At 43.6% G+C, this 26,030-nt stretch overlaps 2 protein-coding genes and 1 long non-coding RNA gene across 5 annotated transcripts; 1 reads left to right on the forward strand and 2 right to left on the reverse strand.

The window, feature by feature from the left end:
- Nucleotides 1-2,369: 2,369 nt before the first annotated feature.
- LOC131884981 (sodium-independent sulfate anion transporter-like) lies at nt 2,370-11,374 on the forward strand. 3 transcript variants are annotated; one of them, XM_059232895.1, is made up of 10 exons: nt 2,370-2,466; nt 4,660-4,786; nt 8,445-8,728; nt 8,853-9,054; nt 9,134-9,366; nt 9,437-9,824; nt 9,895-10,197; nt 10,275-10,420; nt 10,498-10,828; nt 11,058-11,374. In XM_059232895.1, exons 2-10 carry the CDS (start codon nt 4,759-4,761, stop codon nt 11,177-11,179), a joined length of 2,037 nt encoding a protein of 678 aa, XP_059088878.1. In that variant the 5' UTR covers nt 2,370-2,466; nt 4,660-4,758; the 3' UTR covers nt 11,180-11,374. The 3 variants fall into 3 exon arrangements, with proteins under 3 accessions (XP_059088878.1, XP_059088885.1, XP_059088893.1); XM_059232902.1 differs by lacking the exon at nt 2,370-2,466 and having other exon boundaries at nt 4,648-4,786; XM_059232910.1 differs by lacking the exons at nt 2,370-2,466; nt 4,660-4,786 and adding an exon at nt 7,639-7,780.
- A 61-nt stretch (nt 11,375-11,435) lies between these two features.
- LOC131885018 (thymidine kinase, cytosolic-like) lies at nt 11,436-13,284 on the reverse strand. The gene is made up of 3 exons (XM_059232942.1): nt 12,812-13,284; nt 12,030-12,269; nt 11,436-11,963 (listed from the first exon to the last, which is right to left on the reverse strand). Exons 1-3 carry the CDS (start codon nt 12,941-12,943, stop codon nt 11,550-11,552), a joined length of 786 nt encoding a protein of 261 aa, XP_059088925.1. The 5' UTR covers nt 12,944-13,284; the 3' UTR covers nt 11,436-11,549.
- A 6,590-nt stretch (nt 13,285-19,874) lies between these two features.
- Nucleotides 19,875-21,670, reverse strand: LOC131885027 (uncharacterized). The gene is made up of 3 exons (XR_009373779.1): nt 21,191-21,670; nt 20,430-20,744; nt 19,875-20,183 (listed from the first exon to the last, which is right to left on the reverse strand). It is a non-coding gene; the product is annotated as an uncharacterized LOC131885027 (long non-coding RNA).
- Between the last annotated feature and the right edge of the window lie 4,360 nt (nt 21,671-26,030).

The following is a 26,030-nucleotide window of genomic DNA, read 5'->3' on the forward strand; positions in this document are numbered from 1 at the left end:
AAGGAATGAAATGAGTTATCAAATTCTATTGATTTTGATGTTGCTTCGGCAAATCATATGTATGTAACAACCACATGTATGTGTGATGTCAAGCATACTAAAGTTGATATTTACCTGTAAACTATTAAGTAGTTGTGGTAATGTTCTTAAGATAAAGCAGCGAAGAAAAATATCGTTGTTTCTCATTGGAAAACACGTGTGTTTATTGGTCTATTAATCTATGCACCAAGAGCTTGAGAGCCTTTTTAAATGTCCTATAGGAACTCCATTATTCCCAAGACTCGAACAAAAAGGTGATAAAAATGAGCAAACAATTCATCAAAATAGTTATTCCAAAATGGTATAAAGGGTTAACAAGGTGGTTATTTAATAAAGGCTCAAACAAGCCAGCCTAAAAAATGCCCTAAAGTGGCAAATCAGAATTCCCTACCCTACCGCCACCTGTAAAAGCATGGCACAACCAAAATCTTAGCGAGTTTTTTCTCCTTAAGCTTTCTACAACAACAATGAGATTGAGTGTTGATATTTTTGTAAATTTTAAATCAGAATCCTCTTATAGTTTTTCTATGAAAATGCTTAATTGGTAGGATTTGTGGCAGCCATAACGGTTGCACGTGTAACCGAGAGCATGCCTTGCAAATTTGACAATTTTACAACAGAGCAATAAAAACTAGAGCAAACCGTTGATCGGGATCAAATTAATAATCACGGGAGGTTACGATTAGGGCTCCAAATTTACATTTTGAGTTGCTTATGACATTACTGGTGGAATGTCCGAAACCTGTTAGTTAATCTCAATAAGGAACCCTAATTTTTCTTCCGTCAAACCAGGGTTGCTTTTTGCTCAACGGTAATTCTTTGGTCCACAATGGAATAATAGGCGGGTGTTTCTCACTCTCCACGTTTTCTGGTAACCTTGAATTTGAAATTTGATTTGATCCCATCACTAGAGCAAGCCCAAAATCCTGTCTTGTTTGTCTTTGTCTGCTTGTTTGGTGATCCATTTTTATCTTGCGATAGTTAAACTTTGCAAAGCACGCGAATATCTAAAATTTGAATGTGAATGTACATATATGATGATTTGGCATCAAAACGTAAATGATGTTAGTCAGTCTCAAATGGCATTTGATGTGATCTATGTTCAAAAATGGTAAAACATGAGAAAAGCAGATGGTTTCCAGATTCAAAGTCACAGTTAAAATAAGGCCATCAGCGTCAATGGAAAGAAGCCACTCGTTTTTACTCTCCTAACAAGGCCAAAGTCATTTTGACATGGCCTTCATGGATTGGAAAATTCATTGAGGATCGTTCCTCGGTGGGCGATTATAGTCCATGGCACGATCAATCCGAGTCAAATGTAATTTGAGGTCTGAAACTTCCACCTCTACCGTAATCTGGTTAAGCATCACCACCATACTTCCGGAAGCAGTCTTGGTCTTCACGGTTGAAGGGAAAACCGCGTTTATGGGGTCCGCCTCACTTTGGAATGTCACCCAAACGTGTTTTCACTCCACTTTAATCCGCAACACGCATACGCTACCATCACGCACACGTCGGTTGACACTCGATTGGTATCATCGTTTCTATGTCATACATTATTACCGTAGGTAGGTAACTAGGTAGAGAATACATGAATTGATGGCAGCGGCAGCAGCAACAACAACAACAACAGACATCAGCAAGGGCTCTTCGAAATGGTTAGTAGAGAGGGGTGTGCGCTATGAGCCTTCTAGATTTATCCGTATTGTCCGTCGACCACGGCCAAGCACACTTTGCCTCATTCCTTCGCCATTGTGATCGTCGCCATCATCACCGTCATAATCATCGAAAACGTCCTCCAAACGCGGGGAAATGCAGTGGCATGCCGCCCCTGGTCATCCGAGCCTTGGTGGAATCCGAGGCTTCATTTGCCGACGGAATGACGGATATGGTGATGAGACTGATTGGTAAGTGAGTTTATCATAGATTGGATGGTTCGCTCGCTGTCCATGTTCCATGGCGGTGGTTCTGGAATTTTCCAGTGTCCGGTGCTCCTCTGGCTTTTGTGGCTCCTCGGATTCCTCGGGCTTCTCGGGCTTCTGGCTTGTACTCTTGTTAATCTTGTTGCATGGTACTCTGCATTTTGGGCACACGGAAAAGAAGATAAGATCCTGTGGTTGTTCTATAGAGTTGTTGTACTACAGACGGACAGAGACGCATAGGGTACTTCGTTCGACAGTGCAATAGAGCTGGTAGCTACTGTAGATACATAAATATGTGTATAAAGAAGGGCTCACGCATGAACAGCGCTTGCGATCCGTTCGGAGATGAAAAAAAGTAGCTCTCACCACCACTTCAGATTAAAGCTTACCATTGATCGTGAGCCCGGGGATTTTCAGTCCTCAGGCCATTCACGAACACGTCACAGTTCGACTTGGTGACTTCAACTGGAAACATATAAATCACTATAGCAATATATCACTCTCGGTAAGAAATACAATTAATACGTTTACTGCACATCAAACCTTTTAAACCGACATCTTTGTCAGTTCAAACCAATCCAAGCCATTGCTTTGGTTTTGACTGAGCCGGAAAACAAACAAAGAATGGACTAACAGTTTCTGTGCCTGATGACAGGTCATATTTTCTATTTCAATCCAAAGAATTGTACTTCCCTAATTCATTGCCTCAACTTTAAAAAAGCAACAGCCAACAATTGCTACTGATTTGCTTATGATGACAAAAATAACGTCATTTTTTTCGATATGATCCTGTGAACGCTGTTTTAAAGCATTTTCGTTGACATATTTTCTGTAAATCTTCAACATTGACATGAAATCAGTTGAAATCTTTAATTTTACTGATTGTGCTCTCATGAGGATTTCTTATATGCTACAACAGAGGGATTCACGTACTCTAAACATCAATATGAATAGAGACGAAAAGAAAAATGTAAAGGCTGTATATAAATCACGTTGATTTAAATAGGATGCCTGAGAATTGACCATTCATCTGTCCATTTCAACAAATAAATAACATTAAAACTCATCATAAAGACCCCATCATATGGTATTCATTCCATCATCAACGCCGCAATCTTTCTTGGCTCCTTTGGTGAATTGGGGGACCCATTTTGAGTTTAGGCTTGCCGGAGAATTATGGGGAATCCCATTTCAATAAGAAGTAGGTAGAAGCGACCAAGAAAAGAAACTGAACAATCTATTCACGGGCCCATTCCTGAAAAAAATGAAAGTGGACCGGATCATCATCGTATTTCCTTGACAATCCCATTTTAGGAGTAGACTGTTTAAGCTGGAATAAACACTTTGGATACTGTTTTTGGTTTTGGCCCGTTTTTATGTAGTGTTGAGACAGGTACATTCCACAGAAACTGGTGTGTACTTTGAATCTCACATTCTTTTGAACGTAAGGCTAACGATACATGAACAGACTTTGGCTTTGAACTGGTTCTTGTAATATATGAGTCCGATTGGAATTGGTTTTACGGCTACAAAATGTACCAGAGTAGGTTCAAGTTGCTAAAGCTTGAAGGCCTTGCGGCTTTGTCGGCCTATATTCCATCATCCTATTCGTTTGCTTCGCACCGACCGGACCAGCCATCCCGTCATTGCGATTTAAGGAACTGTTTTTATCAACTTTGTTATTGCAGGAGAGTTTCGTTCGTTTCGTTCCTTAGCATGTAATGTTGTTTCTCGTCAAGCACATTTCCCTTCAGGGATCCAGATCATTTTGAGCGAAATGATTGTGTCATAGTAAATTTGCGCTTATTGATCTTGTTGCCATTTGGACGCTGTACACTTCTTTGTTTATCCTGGGTACATACTAAGTAACGTATAATATAATGTGTCTGGAGGATCATGGTGATCCTTGATGTGTACTGTGTTGTTCGTTCCTACATTTGTTCAATCGATGTCTCCTGATTCGACTTCGATGATCAAACCACAGCGAGAAACATGCGGTTTGCATAAGATCTGAACAAATGGAGATGATCGAGGTGAGAGAGTTAACAATCTAATACCCTTTGCTCAGATAGGACAAGCGAATGGAGTATGGACACACCGACAAACGGACACGTGGTTACGAGTCTAAAGTTGAATGCAAACCAGCATAATTGAGCGTTTCCATTTGTTTTTGAACGGGCCAAAGATGTACCGTGACGAGGGGGAGAGAGAGGGAGGGCAACCTTTTAACCTTCCCCAAATCGTACTTTTTCTCAGAGCCGTCATGTTGTTGCGAGATGCGAGGATGACCCTAAAAAATAGACCAAGAGGCCAAGAAACTCGCTCAAGGGTAGCACGTTGAAGAACTTGTAGATGGCGGCGAACAAGAAGTTGAACGACTTTATTAGCGACTGTGTCCAGTATTTACACTCATCGCTATGTATGCATGGCAGCGGACTGGCTTGGGGATGAGAACAACTCAGTTCACATATTCGGATGGGCTTCATGTGTGTCGTGGCGCTGAGGAGTCAATTGTCATTTGTTAGCGTGCTGCCGCAATAAGAGCAACAACTTTTACCACCATTATCACTGCTACTACTAATTTTACCACCACTACTACTACTACTACTACTACGACTACAACTACTACTACTACAACTACAACAACTACTACTACTACCACTAGTAGTATCTTGAAGACTTCGTTTTCTTCTTCTAGAGTCTCTCTGGGTTCCTCCTCATCCTCATCATCAGTAACGTGCGTACCTCCGAGGAATCAATATCGATGCAACCAAGGTGAACCTGTCATCCCAATATCATGTCTCGCGCATCTCTCCAATCATCAGGTAATAATTGACATGGGATTTTCCGCCGTTACGGTGGGGTCAGTTCCATCCACCTACTCCTACTACAACTTAACAACCTAGCAACTTAGCATTAAGCACCGCCAACCCCGACCATTCATCCGAGAGAGGAAACCCGTGTATGTGTAATCGGATAATGCCCTTTCATACAACAATAAGTTCACCATTCCATGGTTGGTGGTACCATGCGCCATTTACTTTGGGTTACCTCAATCTATTCGGTGCTCTTTCTTGCGAAGTGACGAGTTGCGTCAGAGCATTCCAATCGACGGACGGACGGACGGACGCACACACATATGTATGTCGAGATGTGTGGACATGTATGTACAGTACTCACTTGTGAAATACTAGAACGTAATCAAAGGAAAGAGACAGATCGCAACGGAACGGAAGGGGCTCGAGCTCTTGAGTTACTTAGCTCTCTCCATCCAGAAAGAGAGACGGAAAATCATGGTCGGCCAAAAGGAGTCCGTCCGGCGCAGTGTTACACGAGTAAAGGCTTCGCTTATTCGTTCATCGTGAGCCATGATTATGACATTTTTGGATGGCATTTGTCAGGAGAGCGGCGCGTGCATACAATTCTCTGGCACTGTACTGTACTATATACGTGCCTACGAACAAACTGGCTTCTATACATTTCTAGGAAACGGACTTCTCAAGTCACTGACTGGCCTCGAGATTGAAGAAGGATCTCAGATTTCCTTTGGCCATCAATTTGACCACGAAAATTCCAAAATTATAAGATTGTCGAAGGCAGGTGCGAGTAGGTATTAGTAAGTAGGCACTAGTAGATGGAAATCCAATCCAACGTTGTCTCAGCAATTCGAATATGGAAGTGAATTCTCGATGTGAAAGCAGCAGTAGGCGGTCGAACTTCGTTGTCAGACTTACTATTTATACGTAGTACGTATATCTGTCAAGTTTGAATCGAATTTGTGATTTCATGCGCTGCCATGACAACTTCATGACGGTGTCATTGCATCAAATGCGACATGCTCTCCTCCTGGGGACGGGACGGGGGTAACCCTTTTTGATCAACTTCGTACTTACTTTATGCTACATGTCTTCCACGTACATGCGTGTCACTTCACTTCCCTTGCATCAACTGCGTGTGTTTGAAACACCAAGGCATTATTCTTTTGCGCTCGGTTTTCCTCTTTCGAGTTCTGAAGTACTCCACCCGAGATGGATTGACAGTCATGAAGGCTAATGTCTCAATCCAGGGGAATCCCAAGTTGAAGCCTCCGAATACCAGGTCTGGGTGGGTAGTGAGTACCCTAGTTATGTGAGACAGGGAAAATGAAGAAGTTTCCTTTAGTTAAAACTCGAGCACAAAAGCTAGCCAATGCCAATGGATTTAGTGCTAGATGTAGAAAACATCAATCGAATACCAGCCGAGTTTACGATGTTTACAAGTCCAATCAATTGTGCTAATCATGAACAGTTCGAGAGCGGGTGGGTGCCTTTAAATTTTCAGAATATTGAATGAGTCAAAAATATTCAGTTTTGGCGAAAAGTCCGGTTTTCAATGAAAGGGTAGACAACAGGCGAGGCCCTAAAAAGGGCTTGCTGTCCAATGTAAATATTTGACACAGCAACCAACTCGGGCTTTATCATTTTCTTATTTTCTCTGGCGATGTAAACATGTAGACAAACGCTTCTTTGCTGGGACAGTCATGGTAAAACAAAAAAAATAGGTAATGAGGTCATTTACGCACGGCTATACAAACTAACCACAACAGGGCCAATTATGTTTCATTATTTGTAAATCATCGCGTGGAATTGGGAATTCCTCCATGGATTTCGTAATCGGACTTTCCCTGTAAGTCCATACATTCGATTCAGACTTTAAGTGTTCGGGCTTTTCACAAGTTATGAATGAGCGAGCGAGTGTCAGGCAAAGAAATGAACACAGGGTTTTTTTTACTTTAGCTTTTACCCGAACCCAAGGTAGACAAAGTAATAAATAGTCCTGCCCAATCTTGAGTGGAATTCATTTGATCTGGCCCAGTTTCGCTTTTAATTCCTTGGCCGGGCATTTTTGGTAGCTAACAGGACTATCGCAACCGCTATGTAATGTTGTGTTAGTCTACGTACATAGATATCCTTGTCCGGCGAAATTGGGCCGAAATGAACCATCTTCGTTAAAATATCGGCCACCTCAACCCAAACTATGTGACGTGATGCATTTCCCATATTGCACTATTGCATTGGCATGATTGGCCTCCATGCCTTTTGGCGCTCAGCACCCATTCGATGGATGGAGGGATGGCGGAATGGAGGGATGGAAAGAGCGAACGATCCTAAGAGCTCTAAATCCATCGAACAAGCGAATGTTTGACAGGTTCAACTCCTAGCTATATATGCTCTCTGAATCCAGGGTCCCTACTCCTAGCTGATTGTTTAATGTACGTCAGTGTACTCCATGTTGTAGCGAACCGTGGGTGGGTGAGTGCTGGTAGAGCTCTCCATCCAGAGAACCAGCAGGAGAACCGCGTCAGACGAGCTCAGGCCCAGCTTGGCCCTCTTGTTGGGCCGTATCATCCTCCATCCATCTATCCATCAGCTGTTCTGTTCTCGCAACGTGAGGATGTGTCCTGTCCATGTGTACTTGCTCTTGGAGTTGTAGCTAGTAGTAACAAAGCCTCTGGATTGTGCTCTTGGGCTCGTCGGGCTCCTCACAGAGAGAGGGAGTTTCTGACTTCGCCATCATGCCGCTGGCTGGCTTGTGTCATGGGGGTGTCTTCGGCGTACACACTTGTACATGGACTTGACGGCAACTGACCAGCTAGTCAGCTGTAACTGTTGAATGGGTGGTGGAAAAGCCGCCAGCTCATCCACGGGAAAGCTGCCTCCAACTCAATACACAGCTCAACACAGTTCCACTCAATTTGGGAGAAAATATCCGCAGAACCTTTTCCTGTTGTTGAACCGGGACGAGTTCACAACGTAGTAGCGCCTGGAACATATAACCGGGTACGTCCTTATGTAGTACATGCTTCAACACCTAAAAAGGAGCTTGAACGTCAGTCAGCACGCACTCCCAAATTGGGAGCCACATCCGTACGTATGTAGTACATCATGCACGAACATCTTTCGGAGTTTTACTACTCGTACTTCTTGACATTCGTGTCGTCTTTACTCGCACTTACGTTGGCCGGGAAACTGAGGGTATGTAGAGAGAGAATGCCTTGACAGGGATTGTGACAGCCTCTTGGTCTTTGACTGTCCCTCCTCCTGTTCCTCCTCTTCCCCGCTTCACGTTTCTGAGTTGTTGGTTATTTGGCGTCTCCGAAAAAGGACATCGTCACTCGCTGATGAGGGCAGGGGGTCCGGGAAGACCAGGAGCGCAGCAGGAAATGAGGGCTGGCTCCGTTTTCACGGCTTCCAAATCATCGAACAAGTGGTGGTTTGTAACAAGGCCCAGATCTCGGGGCTCGGGGAGAAAGCGAGGCAGGCAGGCAGGCAGATAGACAGACAGACAGTCTCGGAGGACATGAGGTCCAGATCAATCCAGCTAAATACCTAAGGTGCGGATGATCCAAGATCAATAGGTTTGTTCGAGGCCGTCAGGCACGAATCGGTCAGTGCGCTTCGCACAGTCATCCAGATCTGTTCAAAATTTCGCCTTCTCTTCCAGACCATGACTTTGGGTCCAATGGTAAAGGCAAAGGGCTAGGATCTCAGGACGACTTGGAGTCCTCTGACTCCGAAACCCGCAATGCCATGTCCGTGTGGTTTGCCCAAAGGGCCGCGGCACTTTGCACTCGGAAGCAGCTGCTCAAGCGCCTCCCCATCTTGGAGTGGCTCCCGAAGTACAATGGTGAAAAAGCCGTGTCCGACCTGATCGCCGGCATTACCGTCGGGCTGACTGTCATTCCCCAAGCCATCGCTTACGCGGATGTGGCCAATCTGCCACCTCAGGTAATAAGACAGAAATTCCGATTGCCATGTCACTTTTGATGCCCAGCCTTCATATCAATAGCGGCAAAAAAATTGAGGCATCACAATTTGCAATGCCTGATTGTGTCGGTTCTTCCGTTTACAGTATGGCTTGTATTCCGCCTTCGTGGGATGCTTTGTGTATTGCTTTTTTGGTAGCTCCAAAGATATCACCATTGGTCCCACGGCTATTATGGCCCTAATGACAGCCGAACACGTTCACAGTGGGCCCGAAGGTCCGGCGTTTGCCGTCCTTTTAGCTTTTCTGAGTGGCCTCATCATTTTTGTTCTGGGTGCTTTACAATTGGGTAAGTCGGATTGGACAACCAACAAAGATAATTCATCAATTTGTTATGAGGTGCCTAATGCTACTGTTGCTTTGAGCAGGATTCGTGATTGATTTCATCTCAATCCCGGTGACAGCGGGCTTCACTTCGGCTGCGGCCATCACTATCGCCTCCTCTCAAGTCAAGGGCCTTTTTGGCTTGGAAATCACTAAACATTCCCATATCGAAGGCGTGCAAGGCACTTGGATCGACATTGTCAAGAATTTCAAAAGCTTCCGTTATCAAGACACTATTCTGGGCTTTATTTGCATCGTCGTTCTCCTGCTTCTACGGGTAAGTTAGTGTTTTGAAAATGTAAGCGTAGATGTATGGATTCCAGATTCAATCAAAACTCTTGGCGTAGATAACAAGAAATGTCAACTGGTTTGACTCCATCGAAGACTTGGATGAACCCACTTCATGTCAAATTCAATGCAACCGTCTGGGTACAATGGGTCGAAGAATTATGGGCAAGTTGGTATGGGTGGTTGCTACCGCCAGAAATGCGGTGATTGTCATCGTTTGTCTGCTCATTGCCATGGGATTTGATCCTGAGCCCCAACCTCCCGGATCTCGAAACACAACTTTCATTCTAACGGGCGAAATTGACACGGGTCTGCCACCCGTGGGTCTACCACCTTTCAGCACTGAAACCATGGATTTTTCGGGAATGGTGAAAACTCTGGGTTCAGCTATAGCGATTATCCCCATGATTGCTATCCTAGAGAGTGTGGCCATTGCCAAGGCCTTTGGTATGAGACGGGTTTCGTCTAATACTACACTAAAAGGGATTAGTGCTTCATACCATTTTGTGCTTTTCAGCTGGGGGCAAGCCCGTGGATGCCAGTCAAGAAATGATTGCATTGGGCTTGTGCAACATTGGTGGGTCATTCTTCAGTTCCATGCCCACCACGGGCTCATTTTCGCGAACGGCGGTCAATGCGGCTAGTGGCGTAAAAACCACCTTTGGCGGCATTTACACGGGTGCCTTGGTGATTTTAGCGCTGGCTTTTCTAATGGACTATTGTTGCTTCATTCCCAAAGCAACCCTCTCGGCCGTGATTATAACCGCCGTCATATTCAGTGTGGAATACGAGGTTGTGCGGCCAATGTGGCGTTCAAAAAGTAAATTTGGCAAAATTTTGGACACTTAATGGTGGCCAATGTGTGACATCTAACAAGACCATTGATTTGTTTTTCAGAAACCGATCTTCTCTGTGCTTTTGTAACCTTTCTTTGTTGTTTATTTTGGGCCCTGGAGTTCGGAATTTTGGTGGGAGTGGGCATTCAAGTTTTGATTGTTTTATACAACACTGCCCGGCCCCATCTGACGATCGAACTTTGCACGGTAATGATAAATTGGTATCTAGCTCCTCATATCTTTGGGCAAACTAAGACGAACCACAAATGTAACGTGTGTTTCAGTTGGACGGCCCCGGGAGCGATTACCTTATGGTGGTGATTGACCGCTCTCTCGTGTTCCCTTCGGTCAGCCATGTGCGAAACATCATTGAAAAAGCCGGCGTGCGGCAAGGCGAGAGCAAATTCCCTGTCGTGGTGGATGGTGGACACATTTTCACCACCGACTACACAGCCGCCAAAGGATTCAAGGCCATGGCTAAGGATTTTGCTAAAAGGGGACAGAAGCTGATCTTCTACAACCTGAAACCGTCGGTGGAATCTGTTTTCAAGCGCTCTGGGGGTCACGTTCTTACCATGGCAAACACCCAAGACAGCTTGCATGAACGGTTAAGGGGTATGTATGTATGTCAATCTTGAACAGCAGAAAAAAAAAACAATCCCACTTTAGTGTCAACTTTCAAACCGAGACAATCGGTTCAAGCCAGGGTTATCTTATTCGTAAATATTGACTTAACAATATTGGCGTGGAATCAAAGGGTAGGGAGTTGTACGTCTGAATTTCGAGCCTAGGCGTAGGTAAGTGTTGAGTATTTTTGGTTGGTAATTGTTATATTGGTTTCCAGATATCTTCGCCCAGTCCATGAATGTCGTGGTCGACAGTGCCTTTCCCAACCCAGGAGGAGCCGTGGACCCTCTTCTCTTGGATGGCCATGTCAACAGCAACAATGTCACAAATCCAGTGTAAAGCGCAAATCTGAATCGCGAACATTTTGCCTAGGCCAAAACGTGTCGATCACGACTACCCTGGACTTTTTTTACATGTACGTTCTTTTACATTGTTTCTAAAATGACGCTTCTCGTCTCTAAATGAACGACTGACAACAAATCTATGCCAAATATCGATCCCTGTACGTATGATAAATAGACAATCAAATACGTTCATGCATCTTGATTCCAGTTCCCATTTTTTATGACTTATTTTAACTAATGAGCCATGAAAATTGATTGTGGTCGTCTGTATATTGCTTGAGGGTTCAGTTCAGTCAGTATTTGAGTTCTCAATTGAACTCATGCTGGTAATTGGTGCTATGGATGACGGACATTGTTTCGAGGGGTCAAGCGATTTGCATGTTTTCCTTATCCCCTTGATCAATTGGGTTGCAGAAGAGCGACTTCTTGACCTCCCGCTCAGTGGGGCTGACTGGACTCGAGGCATTCTCGCCCAATGGCATCCGGGGACTGGATGGTACATTGACGGGCGATTGGAAGCACTTTCGACATACGGCCATGTAGGTTTCTGCCCCACCAATGACTTCTACGGCCGTGTCGGCCGAGATGCGCTTCGTGTAGGATCCTTCGCCAAAGCAACTCATGCAAACGGCCGTGAGTTTGACCACGTGCTCGGCCAAAGGGACCAGCTCGAGAATGTTACTGAAGCCTTTGCGCTGAAATGTGCCGTCCAAGGCCGCCACGATCACAGTCAGCCCGCAATTGGCCATGTCCTCACAAAAGGCCACCACATCTGGAAACTGCTCAACTAGTTAGTCCTCCGTCCGTAGGTTGGATCTCTTAATCATCGACTCATTCCAACTCACAAACTGTCCTTCGTCAATCCCGATCACGTCGTACTTCCGGGCCTGGTTTCGCAGGTCGCTTAAACACGTAGCACTGACAGCTTTTAGGGTCTGTCGATCGTGAGTGGCAATACTCTCCGAATCGTACCGCACGTCCTTGGCATACTTGACAATCAAGCATTCGTACCGAGCGATTTGGTAACGCTTGAGTCGTCGGATCAGTTCCGTTGATTTGCCCGAGAACATGGGACCGAAGATCACCTAAAAACAGAGAATATTCAAGGTTTCATTCACCCTCAAGGCCTAATGAATCTGGTTCTTTTTTCTTTCGACAAGCCCTTATCGGTCGGTTGGACCACGTTGACTTGAGGCTGGCCAACTCAAGTCACATGAAAATCATGAGCTCTCTGCCAAGGAAACGAATGGCTATTGTCGATCTAGCCCCTGAGAGGTGTCTGGCTTCTTAAAAAAAAGAAATGAGTTTTGTCGGGTTGATTTCGACGTCTTAGAATTCGATATGTCTCGCTCCCCTTTCCCCCATGTCGAATCGAACTCGCCAGGAGCTTGCATGCTTTCCGGGCTTCCGGGCTTCCGGGGTTGAGAGATGAGTGGAGTGGGTGCGTGAATGCTAAACCGCCTCTGTCATCCAGTCAGCCTGCCTAGGGTGGGTGGCTTGGATGGATGGAAACCCGAGGGTAGAAAAACCATGACAGACCGCGGGACCAAGACCTCCTGTCCGTTTGAAGCCTGGACTGAATCAGGCTTTCAATCATTGATGACCATTGAATTCAGTCAGACTTTACCTGAATTTGGCCACCGCCACCGCCACCGCTCCGATGAGTGGACGCTTGGTTTGCCTCCGGTAGGGCCGATGGACCGCCGACGCCGCCTGTCCGGAGCGGTCTGGACACGCACTTTGGGGAAATACACGCCATGATGTGGCGCTGTGGGTTAAACTCTGTTTCGGTGTTTCAGTGGGTGTCTGTCAAGACCGTATGGAGTATAGGGATGTGGATGTGAATGGGCGGCACAAGGGGAGGGAGCGACGGACAGACGGGGCAGGTAGGCAGGGCCCAAGTCAAGTGGGGCGGGAGGAGGATGTCGGTAGGTCGGTACGCAAGTGCCGGCCGGGTTGGGGATTGGGGAGGGATCCGTTTTTGCTGTTTTTGCTCAGGATTGAAGGCTGTTGGTCTTAAGCGTCTTGAGGGAGAGAATTCTGTCGTCATAAGTCGTTATACTCGAGTCGTTACGATCGCCGAGAGATAGAGTTGCCGCCAAGTTTGAGCCAGGAGGGATTAGTGATGACTAGAGTCAGACCAAATATGTTTTTACATGAAAAATAGTTTTCACATAGTTTGGGGATATTGGGGCCCAGATAAATATTACTCTGCGCACTAGACTCTCGAAAAGAAACAATTGAATACTGTATGTACCATGACATCGGATTCACTAAAAACGTGTCCTGATGTCAAACATTGTCATAAAGAAGATTTAATTTCTTGTCAATAAAATACAGAAGCTCCATAGCTCACCCAGTATATGTGATAGAATACGATCAAAGCCTCAGGTTTTTTTTTTCACCCCGTTGCGCCCAAGCCTCATCTTTGGGATACGTAGTGATGCAGCAAAAGTGAAAATGACACCACTTTTTACACCCATTGTTGAGCTTTTGTTTCAAAAAGAGCTTAAAATTTGATTATTTCAAATCGTTTATGGCACTATCCTTTGGTTGCTTTGTATAACACCTGTGCTAATAACAACACTATTCAAATTAACTTATGCCATAGCTAACCCCACGACACATCACATCATAAGTCAAAAGGGGGCGCTGGGGAGCAATGGGGTAAACTAGCAACCTCCTTGAGCTTATCCCAAAGTTTTCCTAGAATTTAGCAACAGAAAAAGGCAATAAACAGGACTAACAATGATCTTTTGGCCATGGCAGCAACGTTTTTGCAATTCAATGTCGTTTTTCCTTCATTTGCAACATTCCCTTTTTTTGACGTTTTGGCACTTGCTATTTTTTGCATTCTTTCAACTTTTTCGCATATTTTCCAAGTTTACTAAACAGGAGCCAACATGGACATGGCAAGAATATACTTCATAGGTATAGTAGGCTCAATTATTGGTGCTTGAAGATTTTATAATGTAATATTCATTTTCATCTATGTATTGCTTGATATTAAAGGCAAAAATAGCTCCCCCCCCCTCAAACATTTTGTTGCCTTTATTTTGGAAAGTTTATTCGCAATTTTTTGCATACATTTAATTGATTTTTACGCAAATTTGCTGTCAAAAAGACCATATTTATTTGCAAATTATGACCGGCCCCAGTTTTTATGTTAGGAAATATAAATAGGACAGAAACAACAAACCGAAACGCTTTTCGTTAATATAAAATCAACATATTTGGGTTGTTTTAAGCAACATAAAAATGACATATTTGGACCAAAATTCCACCATATTTTGTCGGAGCCTAGTGATTACTAATTGCGAGGGATAGGAGAATTTTTTCAAATATTTTTGGGAGTTTTTGTCGGACCAAAATGGATTAAAGAGCACAAAAGTGTAAACCTTGACATTTTAGTCCAACTAATTTTGAATTCTGGTTAATGAAAAAGCTCATGGACACTTTTGAACATGTGTTGTAAAACATACTTTTTGCACCTCTTGTAAATACTGCATACTGCATTGTCCCAATCTTGTAGGTTTGGTGCAATATAGTCGTTGTTCTCTAATTCTCACATTATTCCGGCTTATCTTTTTTGGTAAAAGCTCAAGCTTTTCCTAAAAATGTAAATAAAACTCAATACTTCACACGTAAAAGAGCAAGTACAGAAACATTTGCATTTTGGCCCAGGTCTCTTCACCCTGAGAGATAGCTAATTAAAGCACCCAGAGGATATTAATTTGGGGGGTCCAAGGGTCTTTTGATTTCATAGATTTTGAAATAATGAAATATATTGAAACCTTTGGTAATTGCTTCAAGCTTTTGCAAAATCAGTGAAATGTTGTCTTTTTTGCTTTTAAATGGGATTACATCTTGGTGTTTTGAAAAATATTGCTGTGACAATAAATTATTGGATGGTTTAAAACTCTTTTGGGGGGTGATTATTTGCCCCTCAAACATTGTTTTTCAGAGCCCAACTGATTGCTATTAGCGGGAGGGCATGTGTGTAGTTGGGTCATAGAAGAAGTAACATAGAAGAGTAAAAATTGAGTTTGTTGTGTTTTTTTACTGAAGCTGAGTTGGTAACCAATGGACAGTACAACTCTAGCTGATCGAAAGCAACGCCTCTACAATCAGAAACTATACCCTAGCAGCCGGTCAGCTAACAATCATTCGCTTTGAAAACTAGTCCACCTAGATAAGTCCGCCTAGCTAGCTCTCATTGCACTCCATAGGAGTTGCTTCCTCTATAGAGAAGTGTAAAGCTTTGGGATTTCATACTAGTGCGCCCTCTGGTTCTACCATGAAGAAAGTGTCACCGCACTTATTACTGATGTCAAAATGTTGGCACCAAATATTGTTCTTGTAATTCTGCCTGTTTTTGTCACTTGCCATGTAATGACTTCGTTATCAAGTGAATGTTGAACTCAAATAGTTGAAAATAATTGTTGAACGATTTCCTAAGACAGCGAACAATTTTATCAATGAATATTTGGAAGCACTGGATGTGCTTAAATCATGGTAGTTCTTGCCACGATTGTGGCGCAGCCTGACGAACTCACACAACTGAAATCCGATCCCGTACTTTACACGTCTCTATGGTTGGGTGGTAGCTAGGTGGGTTCTGAGCGGCCATCACAAACTAGACACGACAAACCACACGCGGGCAGACACACTCCCAGACAGACAGAGCCTGGTACGGTTCCTGCATAAATTTGGCGGTTTGTTTCGAAACTACCGCCATATTAGTGTTGCCAGATTGACAAAACCGCTGGAGGTCAAATTCGGGCCCAGATATTACTTCCCCATTTGAACATAAACCACTGAACAATGACTAACTCCCGATAAGTGGAAGAAATAGCACGAGTAACAAGACCTCCATCCCCTTACATGTAGGCCGTATTCTTCATAAACCAGTCAGTCTGTTGACTCAAATTGCCCGTATTCACAATGAGAGGAAGAAGAATCATTTTTCACATACTGCTTGTAGGCTATGTTAACCGAAGGCAATTCAAGAAAAATGTTGTGTGTCAACTCTGATATTGGGTGACGGTCTAGATGTGTTGGCAGTTTTCGTACTCACCCGAGGTTTCGTGAATGTGAAACAGAAAACGTTTCGTGTGGCTGAGTATCTGGTGTATTTTAGGGCCTTGATCTGATGTGTGAACGTTTATATTGTAATCGATTTTCCTTGATTGACAAAAGTATTACAGTGGCACGCCCAGCTTCGGGCCCTTGCAACCGAGCCGCTGCAGGCTTTTGCCGCTGCCTAGGCAATCCCAGGTCCTTGCAACCGAAAGGTTAGGTGCTGTCCAAAATCCGGTGTCTAGGTCTAAAATGTTAGTAACTTACCCTGAAACGCCCATGCCTTTTAAGTCATTATAACATTTTAGAACTATTTACTCAGAACTCTTTGTTTCAAAATCGCACAATCTTGCGTGAGTATGAAAACTACTAACCCATATCTAGCTAGATCTTTACCCTGATATTCAGCAGGCTGGCCTGGTAGCATTTTTTGATGCTAGTTTTTGAAAATTAGCATTATTTCAAGGCCGCTAGCATTGGATTTTTCTTATTAGCATTGGTCTGTTTTTTAGCATTATTTGCATGATAAAGCATTGTGAAATCTTGTATAGCATTTTCGCATTTTTCTAGCATCATTTCACTGAAAAAATGACCAAAAGAGAAGAAAAGCAAGAAAAATCTCACAAGGGAACTGCATTTGGCGGTGTTAACAATGTTCTTTCATTGGCTCTGTTACCGCCCCATGAACCAGCACCGATAGAGTTCAATCATATATTCAAAACAAGGCTTTATCAGGTAGTTCGGCAAATTGGGTATAACAGAAATATATTTAGAGTGGGGCGTTGATGGCTTAATTCCCAAAATGGCGGAGTGACTCTCAAGCGAAACTCGTTTTTGGTTATTAACCCACTCCTCGAAAAGACGCGCCGGATTTGAAACAGGAGATCCGGCATCCATAGGCTCCCTTTCCCATTCCATAGCCACAAAGTGATTCCAATTGTAATGTTACTTTACATTAGGCAAACGACGATGAGACCCCCTTGAGAAATGAAATGACAGGAACGGAAAGGCGTGATCATATCCATTCCAACATGGAACGCCATTCACACCTCGCCCCACAATTCTGGCCTGGAGGCTAGATATAAATGGCATCAAATGAAGATAAATCACAAAATCCTTCAAACATAAAATAGAACTAGTCAATATTGTCGCCAGACACCTCGAACGGATCCGACTTTTGATTACTGTGGGGTGGACGAGGAAACCCTCATTCATCTCCTCTGCGATTGCCTTAGGGTAAAAGAATTTCATCAAAAGATTGAAGAACTGATACGAATATTCGTCTTAAAGGACTACAGAATGACCCGAATAAGAGCTCTTTATTCTTCTTCTCAAGTAAGTTTCAACCATCCCATAAACATAATTCTAACATTAACCAGATTCTTTATCTGGAAGTGCAAAAGAGCCACCCAACACAAATATAAGAGCATTTTGTCAAGTTTGTGAGACACGAAATAGAGATTCTTCGTACCAGTCAGATGATGGCCGGAAAGGAGGAACTTTTCGATAACATGTGGCCACACCCATTTATACAAAGTCTAGGGCAGAGCAATCTATATCAAATATATACGTGCACAAGCGAGAGGGCAAAAGGAAAAGACGGACAACAAATACCGGAAAAGCATACAATAGAGCATACTCTTCTTGCGTCGTTGTAATATGAAGAATGTGTGAAAAAAAGTAGTACATGCATGAAACCAGTCGTCTTGAGTGGGGTCATCACTCATATTTCTTGCCTTTTTAATTAAAAGTCAATTTCTTTTGACATTTTCAAGGGCGTTTCTGCATTCTTTCACATTTACAACCCCTGTTTTGAATGTTCTAATGTTCTGCAAAAAGGGTCAATGACTACTTAATTGTTTGACATTAAAAATAGGAAAAGATATATACCTTGATTCATTTAGGCGACAACAATCAGTCACGCTTCCCATTCTAGCACATAGGCACCTAGAGGGAGGGACGGCTGGCTACCCCTGGAAGTCACACTCCTTTTTCAGCATAACAGAGGAAGGCCGACTTTTGCTCGACACTGTGTGCTTTAAGTTCTTAACTTGCAAATGTCTAACTTGTTCTATTCATTCCATGTTACAAGTTATCTTATGAGTAAGATTTAAAATGACTACCTGACACACTAACAAAATAATGATTATAGCTATTTGTTAGAAAAATGGACAATTTTCTGGATGATGGCGTATCATTTACTCCTACTAGCAGTTTTACATTCTTTCATTTTTTTCTGTGACAATCTTGTACAATACGGATAAATTTGACTCTATATAACAGTTAAGAGTACTATTTGCACATGTACTTCAACGTCCTAAACTTGCCTTGACTTTAAAGCTGAATTGTAAGAACATGTATTAACAACTTAAAATATGATTGCCTACCCTGTAATCAAGACCTACAAGTGCATTATTGCAATCTTTCGTCAAATCATTACAAATGTGAATCTATGAAACAAGTAGAAACTAAAAATGAGGATAGCACATCATATCAAACATAGAAAATGTTTAACAGTTTCCTGGTTAAAGTCTATTCTGAGTAAAAAGGCATATTTTTAGGCAAATGGAAAGGCAAAACCAATTTCAGACTTACAGGCATTAATTATGATTGGCAGCATTTCAAAGGAATAACTTAATTATAACTTTGATGTCCCTTCACTGATCTGTTTACTTTGGTGTTTGCGAAATGTTGAAGTGCTACCCTTCAAACACACAACGAGCTCAGTTGTCTCTGGTACAGGTAACAAAAACCCAATGGCCTTTTTGTGCAGATGGGTATTTGATTCAAATACGAAATCTGTACTTCTGCCAAAGCGGAGAAAGGCTTTTCATTCTAATTACACCCATAGAAATCAGATGAGTATACATCTGATAGCGTAAGGTCATGTTATTGCCTTCAAGGAGCTGCTTCAAGGAGTTAGCGGGCATTGGTCCTCCACTCACCAGTCACCAAACGGATTCGGGCAAAACAAGCCAAAAACAATCTTGCGGTCCTATCAATCTTGACCCATCTTTTGGGTCATTCCCCATTTCTGGGGTTATTTTGGCGACCTTGCGACTTGGGGATGAAATTTGGCCACTAGATAATGCCCAATTTCCTGCTTTTGTTGAAAGTATAAACAGTGTTGAGAGATTATTAGTGACCTAGCACACTTGAACCCTTAAAGCTGCGTGGTGCATTTTGAATAAGAAAAGGCCTGCTATAATTTTGTCATTTCAATATTTTGCTACAGGCTCTTTTAAAAAGAGTAAAATGATCTAGAAATAACTGCATTTTTTGCAGATTTTTTAATTGCGTTTTTGGCCAATTTTATGTGGATCATTTGGACAACCTTGGCAATGAGGGTGAGCAAAGTGAAGAACAAAACTGTTTGTAAAGTGCACAATATTTGAACTATTCCCGGCTCTAGCTTGTTCACGATCCAGCCGGTTTCTGGTGGAAAGCAAAGTCTAGGAGGAATGGTACAACAAATCATTTTGATTTCGTTGATTGATTGGTTGGATAGTTGGATGGTTGGTTGGTTGGTTGGTTGGTTGTGTTGGTTGGGTTGGTTGGTTGGTTGGTTGGTTGGTTGTTGTGGTTGGTTGGTTGGTTGGTTTGGTTTGGTTGGTTGGTTGGTTCGTTGGTTGGTTGGTTGGTTCGTTGGTTGGTTGGTTCGTTCGGTTGGACGGCTGGTTGGAGGGTGAGCGGCCAGTTCAAGTGATGTGAGCTGAGAAACTTGATGAACGGAGACAAATGATTTGCTGCTTCCTTCAAAAGCTGAACAACAAAATCAATAGTCCCTCCAAATCAAATCCTCGTTCTGTTGAAATCTTCTTTTTTCCGATCTTCAATGGTCATTGGATGACATAATACGCCGGCCATCCCGTCCATACCGTTTCTTTTTTTTTCTCTTTGAACTGCATGAATGTCATGATCTAAAAACAAACAGAGATGCTGCTGAGAGTTGCAGGGTCCAAATCGTCTGACCCAAGGAATCGACTGGCCTTATAACAAGTGAGTGAGTGGCATGTGGCACGAGTAGTGAATGAGCAATGGATGGTGACTGTTTGGACAACAACCAAACCAAGTTGCTATGGTTGTCATCGATTCAAAAATTGAAAGCTTCAATGCCCACATTCTCTTTCTCTTTCCTTGTTTCTTCCTGTCTGTCTTTCTCTTACCCCTCGTTCTCTCTCGCTTTGGCTTAAACTTTCGTATGGTCAATGTGTGGTGGAACGCCCATCAAAGCCATTACACGTAGTAATAATGAGACGCCGAAAAGCCAGGTATTAGCGCTTCATATTGGACCAGGAACATTTTGGGATTGGGTGGAGAGGACACTGCATCGGGGGAGAGAGACAAGACGAACAAACAGGCGGAGGAGGGGGGGGGGTTGGTTGGAAGACGACCACGAGACGGAGAAACTACTGGAACGTGAAGCCAATTTGGACCAGAGTCACCCGATGAATGAAAGCCAAAGACAACGAAGATAGAATCTAGAAATTCAGAGTCCAAGTTAAAGGTCGTCAAGCGTGCACTATTCCGGAATTGATTTAAGGTACGCCAGGAAAGTCCAGCGCAAAACAGTCAACACACATTCAGCTACCTGTAGATGTTTCACCTCCGATGACACTGATATTCGAAAAATGGGACCAAATGATCACATAAGACAAATACATCGAAGAGGCAAACCTGCCCGAAAAAAATCAATTTCGTTTGTATATTGCCGGAGAAATCGGATTGGTAACGATATTTGCAACCAACAAGCGCTGTGATCGGTATTCTATTTCATGGAAGATAACATCCGGACAAATTCAACTTTTACTTGTCGCTTCTTGTCCTAATTGATTATTATCCCAGAGTCGGTTCGTTCGTTAACATTGCACGACGAAAAGGAGTGCCCAAAAATGCGTATGAAAGTGAATTGAAGTTATGTACTTACGGCTTTTTTTTAAATAAAGAACAGCCAGTTTGCGTTTGTTCCTCATTCTTGTTCCAACTCTATTCACCACCAGCTTGTTGGTCTCCAGTGTTCCCACCATTAGGCCCGAGAGGATCTAATGGCAGAATGGGCCAGCCTTTCTGGACGTCCGTCGGGGCAACAAAGGCGATCCAGAGGCTGCCAGCAGTACCAGCAGTGCCAGCGAGTTCCAACCGCGTTGGCAAGAGGACCGAACTGAATCTCCGAGACTGGCTTGCGTCAGGGAAAACATCCTTTCCATTTGCCAACCCGCGGCCGTGGTCCTTTCTCCGACTTGGCCTCTCTTTTTTTGTTCCCTTGAAACCGGTGACCGAGAGGTGCTCGACGAGGAGAGAGAAAAAAGAGAAAGATGAGGGCCGGCCGTGTCCCACCAACTGATAGGCTCTTTTCGGCATCGTTTCGAGAAATGCGACAACCACCTACTAGGAAAAGCCATGACCACTAGGTAGGAAACGGAGGCTGTGGCTCAAAAAGGAAAGACCATATTCAAGAGCAGATCTCCAACTACAACACATGTGTAGAGATCAGGGAATGCCTGGCTTCTCTTGGCCAACGTTCAAAGACCCGCTTTGCTAAGAGCTTCTTCCGGGATAGCCTATGGTTACGGAAAGGAAAAGAAAAATGTTTCGAAACCCTCCACAACAAAATGGCCAAGCGGCGCATGACGAACAACTCATCGCTTTGGGAGGAAAACTACTTTTCCACATATAATGCGATAAACGTGAAATGGTACTTGAAACCCATTACTCGCTCAACAACTAAAATTACGAAAAATTTCTTACTCGCCAAGACTGAGGAGTAAGGATGTCAAACTGCAGCATCCGCACGACCTGACGAATTTATGAGATGTCATTTATTTGATTTTTAACATTCCACAATCGCACTTAAGACGTGCTTTAACGTACGGTGTACCTCTGTCCACGTAGAGAGGACGCAAAGAAAGCCAATAAATAGGTTGGTTCATTTTCGCAGTTTTAGAGCTTCATCAGATTTATAACGCGCTTCAACGTACGGTGTACCTCCGTCCACGTAGAGGGGACAAAAAGGAAGCCAAGGTACAGACAAGCTCAGTTTCGTAGTATTAGAGCTGACCCATTCTGAAACCTAATACCGCCCCACCCCCCTACCATAACCTGTTCAGTTTCCTCCCTCCCACTCCTCCTCCCTCCCCCCTCTCTCCCACTCCCCCCTCCCCCCCTCTTGACCTGAAAACCCAATCCACCCCTATTCCTATAAACATTTTTCTCCCTAATATTCTTTGCCCCACCCCTATTCCCAAAATAAATTCTTATTCAAATGTAGCTGCCCAACCAATTTCCCAAACCCAACCATCCCCATTAGCTCATGCTTTGCCTCCAGTAGAACGTAGCTTCGTTGATAAGCGGGATTTTTTACGGTTGGCGATCTTGTGATCCTGTGAACCTTGGTCCGTCAAAAGAGAGGCCCGTAAAGGGGCTATATTTGAACGTGCATTGCCTGATTTCTAAAAGAGACAGTACAAATATTAAGATCTTAGAAGAACTAGCCGTTGAGAGAGATATTGCATTCATCTCTATAGCAGAAAGCTGGTTTGGCCAGGGGTCTTAGATGAAGAACTAACCGTAGTTGGTTTCAACTTCGTTCGTTGTAATAGGGAATGTTAGGAATGGTCTGCAAATTAGTCTTGTACAAAATCCAAGGTCTTGATTTGTTCATTGGGAGAATCTATAGGCTCCCTCTTGTTCAGTAAGCACGTTATTATCAGCTCTCAAATTCACAGGAATTGAGTTGGATCAGGCAGTTTGTTTGAAGGTTTTCTTTGTGGAGGACTTCAATTTTCCGGCTAGTGTTGTAGATTTGGAGGTTAGTCTCGATGGATATATTCTCATCCCGAAATTGACATCTCAGTTATTCGAAAAGATGGAGGAGTTTGCGATCCTCCGCTATCTCTTCCAGCATGTTGGTGTAGCCACCAGAGCGAGCAACGCTCTGGACTTAGTCTTTTCAAATGACCTTGATCTGATTCAGTATGTCCATGTGATATGTAGTAATCTGTCAGATCACAATGTTTTCGAGATAGGGTTGACAATTACTCAAAAGCCGGTGTGCTTGAGAGTAAAAACGGCCAAAAAGGTCGGTCTGGCTCAAGCTTCAAGTTCAAAGACAAACACTGGCTTTTGAAGATTTGAAGAATTGGACCTTTTTTTTGTTTTTCACGGGCTTTTTTAACCACTACAGGGGATGTTATGCCCAGTACTATTCAAATTAAAGGTTATAATTCGTCTATTTATTACCTTCAATCTTCATATGATATTTGGTCTATCAACGAATTTGACTTGGCTCGAGACCGAACTAGTCCTTGAATGTAGGATTGATCTGGAATGCTATCTAAAAATTTGTCCAAGTCTGACTTAAAAGATGCTACCTGATCCATAAGGCCTACGTATTCATTACGAATATTAGAGGGAAGCAAATTAAACAATGAAGGAGCCTGAGAAAGACGAGATGTGGACTTCATTGTGTTACTACCCTGGATTCTCAAGGACTTGAAGGTGCTCTCAAAACGTACATTAAGCCTCTACGGTCACTAGAATTGACCCCAAATCCTGGGTTGGGACAAAGCTCATGAATGCTTTTGAAGATGTATGTGCCGATATCCGATCGGAATTGCCCAAGAAGGATCCCTTCCTACCCTAAACCCAGGTGTCCAAACCGGGGTTGGCAGGCGGGTCGACGGACGTTTCGAATCAAAGAAATCTTACTATTTTCGAACTATTTATTTCGTGAAACCGTCTTGGGCAACCAGTAACTTTTTATCCTTTTGTTTTTTTTTCACAACAATACAATCGCGCCAATTTTACCGGAAACCCACAATAATCCGTGAGGTGGGTGACGCGGCAATTTTGAATCCGTTGAGCTCAGGTATCAGCTTGCTGACGGCACAATGTACAGTATCAAATACGTATCTTTCGTACCTTCTCTGAACACTGTAACGTCCCAACCTATCCCAATACGAGAGCGGTCTCATTCCTGTGATATTGCTAGTGAAACATCTTTGGACTTGTTTGACCTTATGCAAACCTGCTAAACTCATTGGAGCCCAAATGGGTGAAGCATATTCGAGATGTGGTTGAACAATCGACTTGTACAGAGTTAGCATCATGATGCTGTCTCTGTATTTAAACGTGCGATATATCCAACCACACATTTGAAAAGCTTTACCCACCTTCAACTGGAAATGCTCATCGAACTTACCATTATTTGGGAGGACTACACCTAGAAACACACTTTGAATGTGTTCCGAAAGGTGGGACACGGAAAAAAAATCCAAAGTATAATAATAATAATAATAATAATAATAAACAACCCCTTGATGGCCAATGTGGCTAGCCTGACAAAAGGAGGTCAACCCTGGACATTGAGGAAACCGTTGCCGTCCACCAAGGGCCCTGGGACAACCCGTTTTAGCCTCCATGAGGAAGAGGCGGAAACCAACGTGGTACGGGAAATTTAACCAAACAACAGTCACATTTTTGGGCTCGAGGAGAGCAGTAGTCACATTTTTGCGCTCGAGGAGAGCAGAAGCACCTTTTGGATCTCGAGGAGATAAGTCACATCTTTCGTGCTCAAGCAGAACAGGGTTATGTTGGAACACCCGAAGTGAAAGGACCTCTCTGATCGTGAAGCTCTACTCGTTGGGTGAACGAAGGACAATTGTCTAACGTGCTGGAAATCAAGTCGATCTATTTTGAAACCAGAGCAGTGAAAGTCAACGCTTGGAGACGGGACCCAGGAAGCCGTGCAGAGTCAAGAGGACCTGGGGAAGTGCACAGCATACTTCAGTGAGCCAGTATAGACGAGTTGAAAAGTCTCTGGAGCTGAGTACAGGTGCAACTTCTGAGTTATACTCCGTCAATTCGATTCTGGACTTTCAATCCCATCGAACCGACGTCATCGCCGTGGATCTCCGTTGGACGCAAGACTCACCCTCATCAAAAAGTAGGATCAAACCAGTTTCTATCCATGCATGTTTTCCCTCTTCATGGCCAAGCAATTACCCCCTCGTTCATTACCGAGCAAGACAGCTGATTGGTAGAGTGTATTTTTCATGTAGAGCAATTGAATAAAGTAGATGGAACTGCAATCGAAGTTCATCTTTGCTTTGGCAAGAATCAGGTGTTAGACTCCAAGTGTAGAGATCAGCATCGTTTGATAGATACCCAGTAGACTAGGATAGTGACCACATTTTGCAGGATAGTTAGCCTTGAAGATTGGCCCAGGTATGCCAGACAACCGAGATTGATCTGGGACCAATGGGGAGTAGAGGTAGCTAGCGATTTGTATCCTTAGTCATTTGATGATTGTTTGAGGCCCTGATAAAGGAAGCTCGAACTATTGCTCGTATGCCCTGATTAGGGTTATAACCGGAGGCCTTAAGATAGGTCTAAGAAATTTAAGCCCTTGTACTAGGTGCTCTCCATCTTTGAGAGCTATCAAGGTATTTTTACCTAGTGCTTGGGTCAGGAGTTCCATGTTTCCGTTCACCACGGGAATTCAATAAGTCAGGACCTTTCACCCCTGGCTGGTGGACGGAACACCTTGTTCAGTTGCTCATGGGAAAAGGTAAACGTCATCCAAAAGGCTTGGTGTGTAAGGTGCAGAAGAATACTAGCCCCTTTTGCAGCCCTTCACAGATCCCGAGATGGACGTGGACTTTAAGAAGATGAAGAGCAAAGCCCCTCAACATCAGGGGCCTTTCCCTTCCAACTTTCACTTCTCCGGACCCAAACCCAGCCACTCCTCCAAGACCTCCTCAGCCCTT

This window comes from Tigriopus californicus, chromosome 1 (genome assembly GCF_007210705.1).
Source record: "Tigriopus californicus strain San Diego chromosome 1, Tcal_SD_v2.1, whole genome shotgun sequence".
NCBI classification, from domain to species: domain Eukaryota; kingdom Metazoa; phylum Arthropoda; class Copepoda; order Harpacticoida; family Harpacticidae; genus Tigriopus; species Tigriopus californicus.

Excerpts from the sequence above, each read along its gene's own strand:
- LOC131885018 (XM_059232942.1), bottom strand. The coding sequence starts at position 12,943 with ATGGCGTGTATTTCCCCAAAGTGCGTGTCCAGACCGCTCCGGACAGGC. Across the intron at positions 12,270-12,811 it reads GTGGCGGTGGCCAAATTCAG|GTGATCTTCGGTCCCATGTT; the intron begins GTAAAGTCTGAC and ends CTCTGTTTTTAG. Across the intron at positions 11,964-12,029 it reads GGATTGACGAAGGACAGTTT|TTTCCAGATGTGGTGGCCTT; the intron begins GTGAGTTGGAAT and ends CTAGTTGAGCAG.
- LOC131884981 (XM_059232895.1), top strand. The coding sequence starts at position 4,759 with ATGTCTCGCGCATCTCTCCAATCATCAG. Across the intron at positions 9,055-9,133 it reads TCTGGGTGCTTTACAATTGG|GATTCGTGATTGATTTCATC; the intron begins GTAAGTCGGATT and ends TGCTTTGAGCAG. Across the intron at positions 10,421-10,497 it reads TGACGATCGAACTTTGCACG|TTGGACGGCCCCGGGAGCGA; the intron begins GTAATGATAAAT and ends CGTGTGTTTCAG.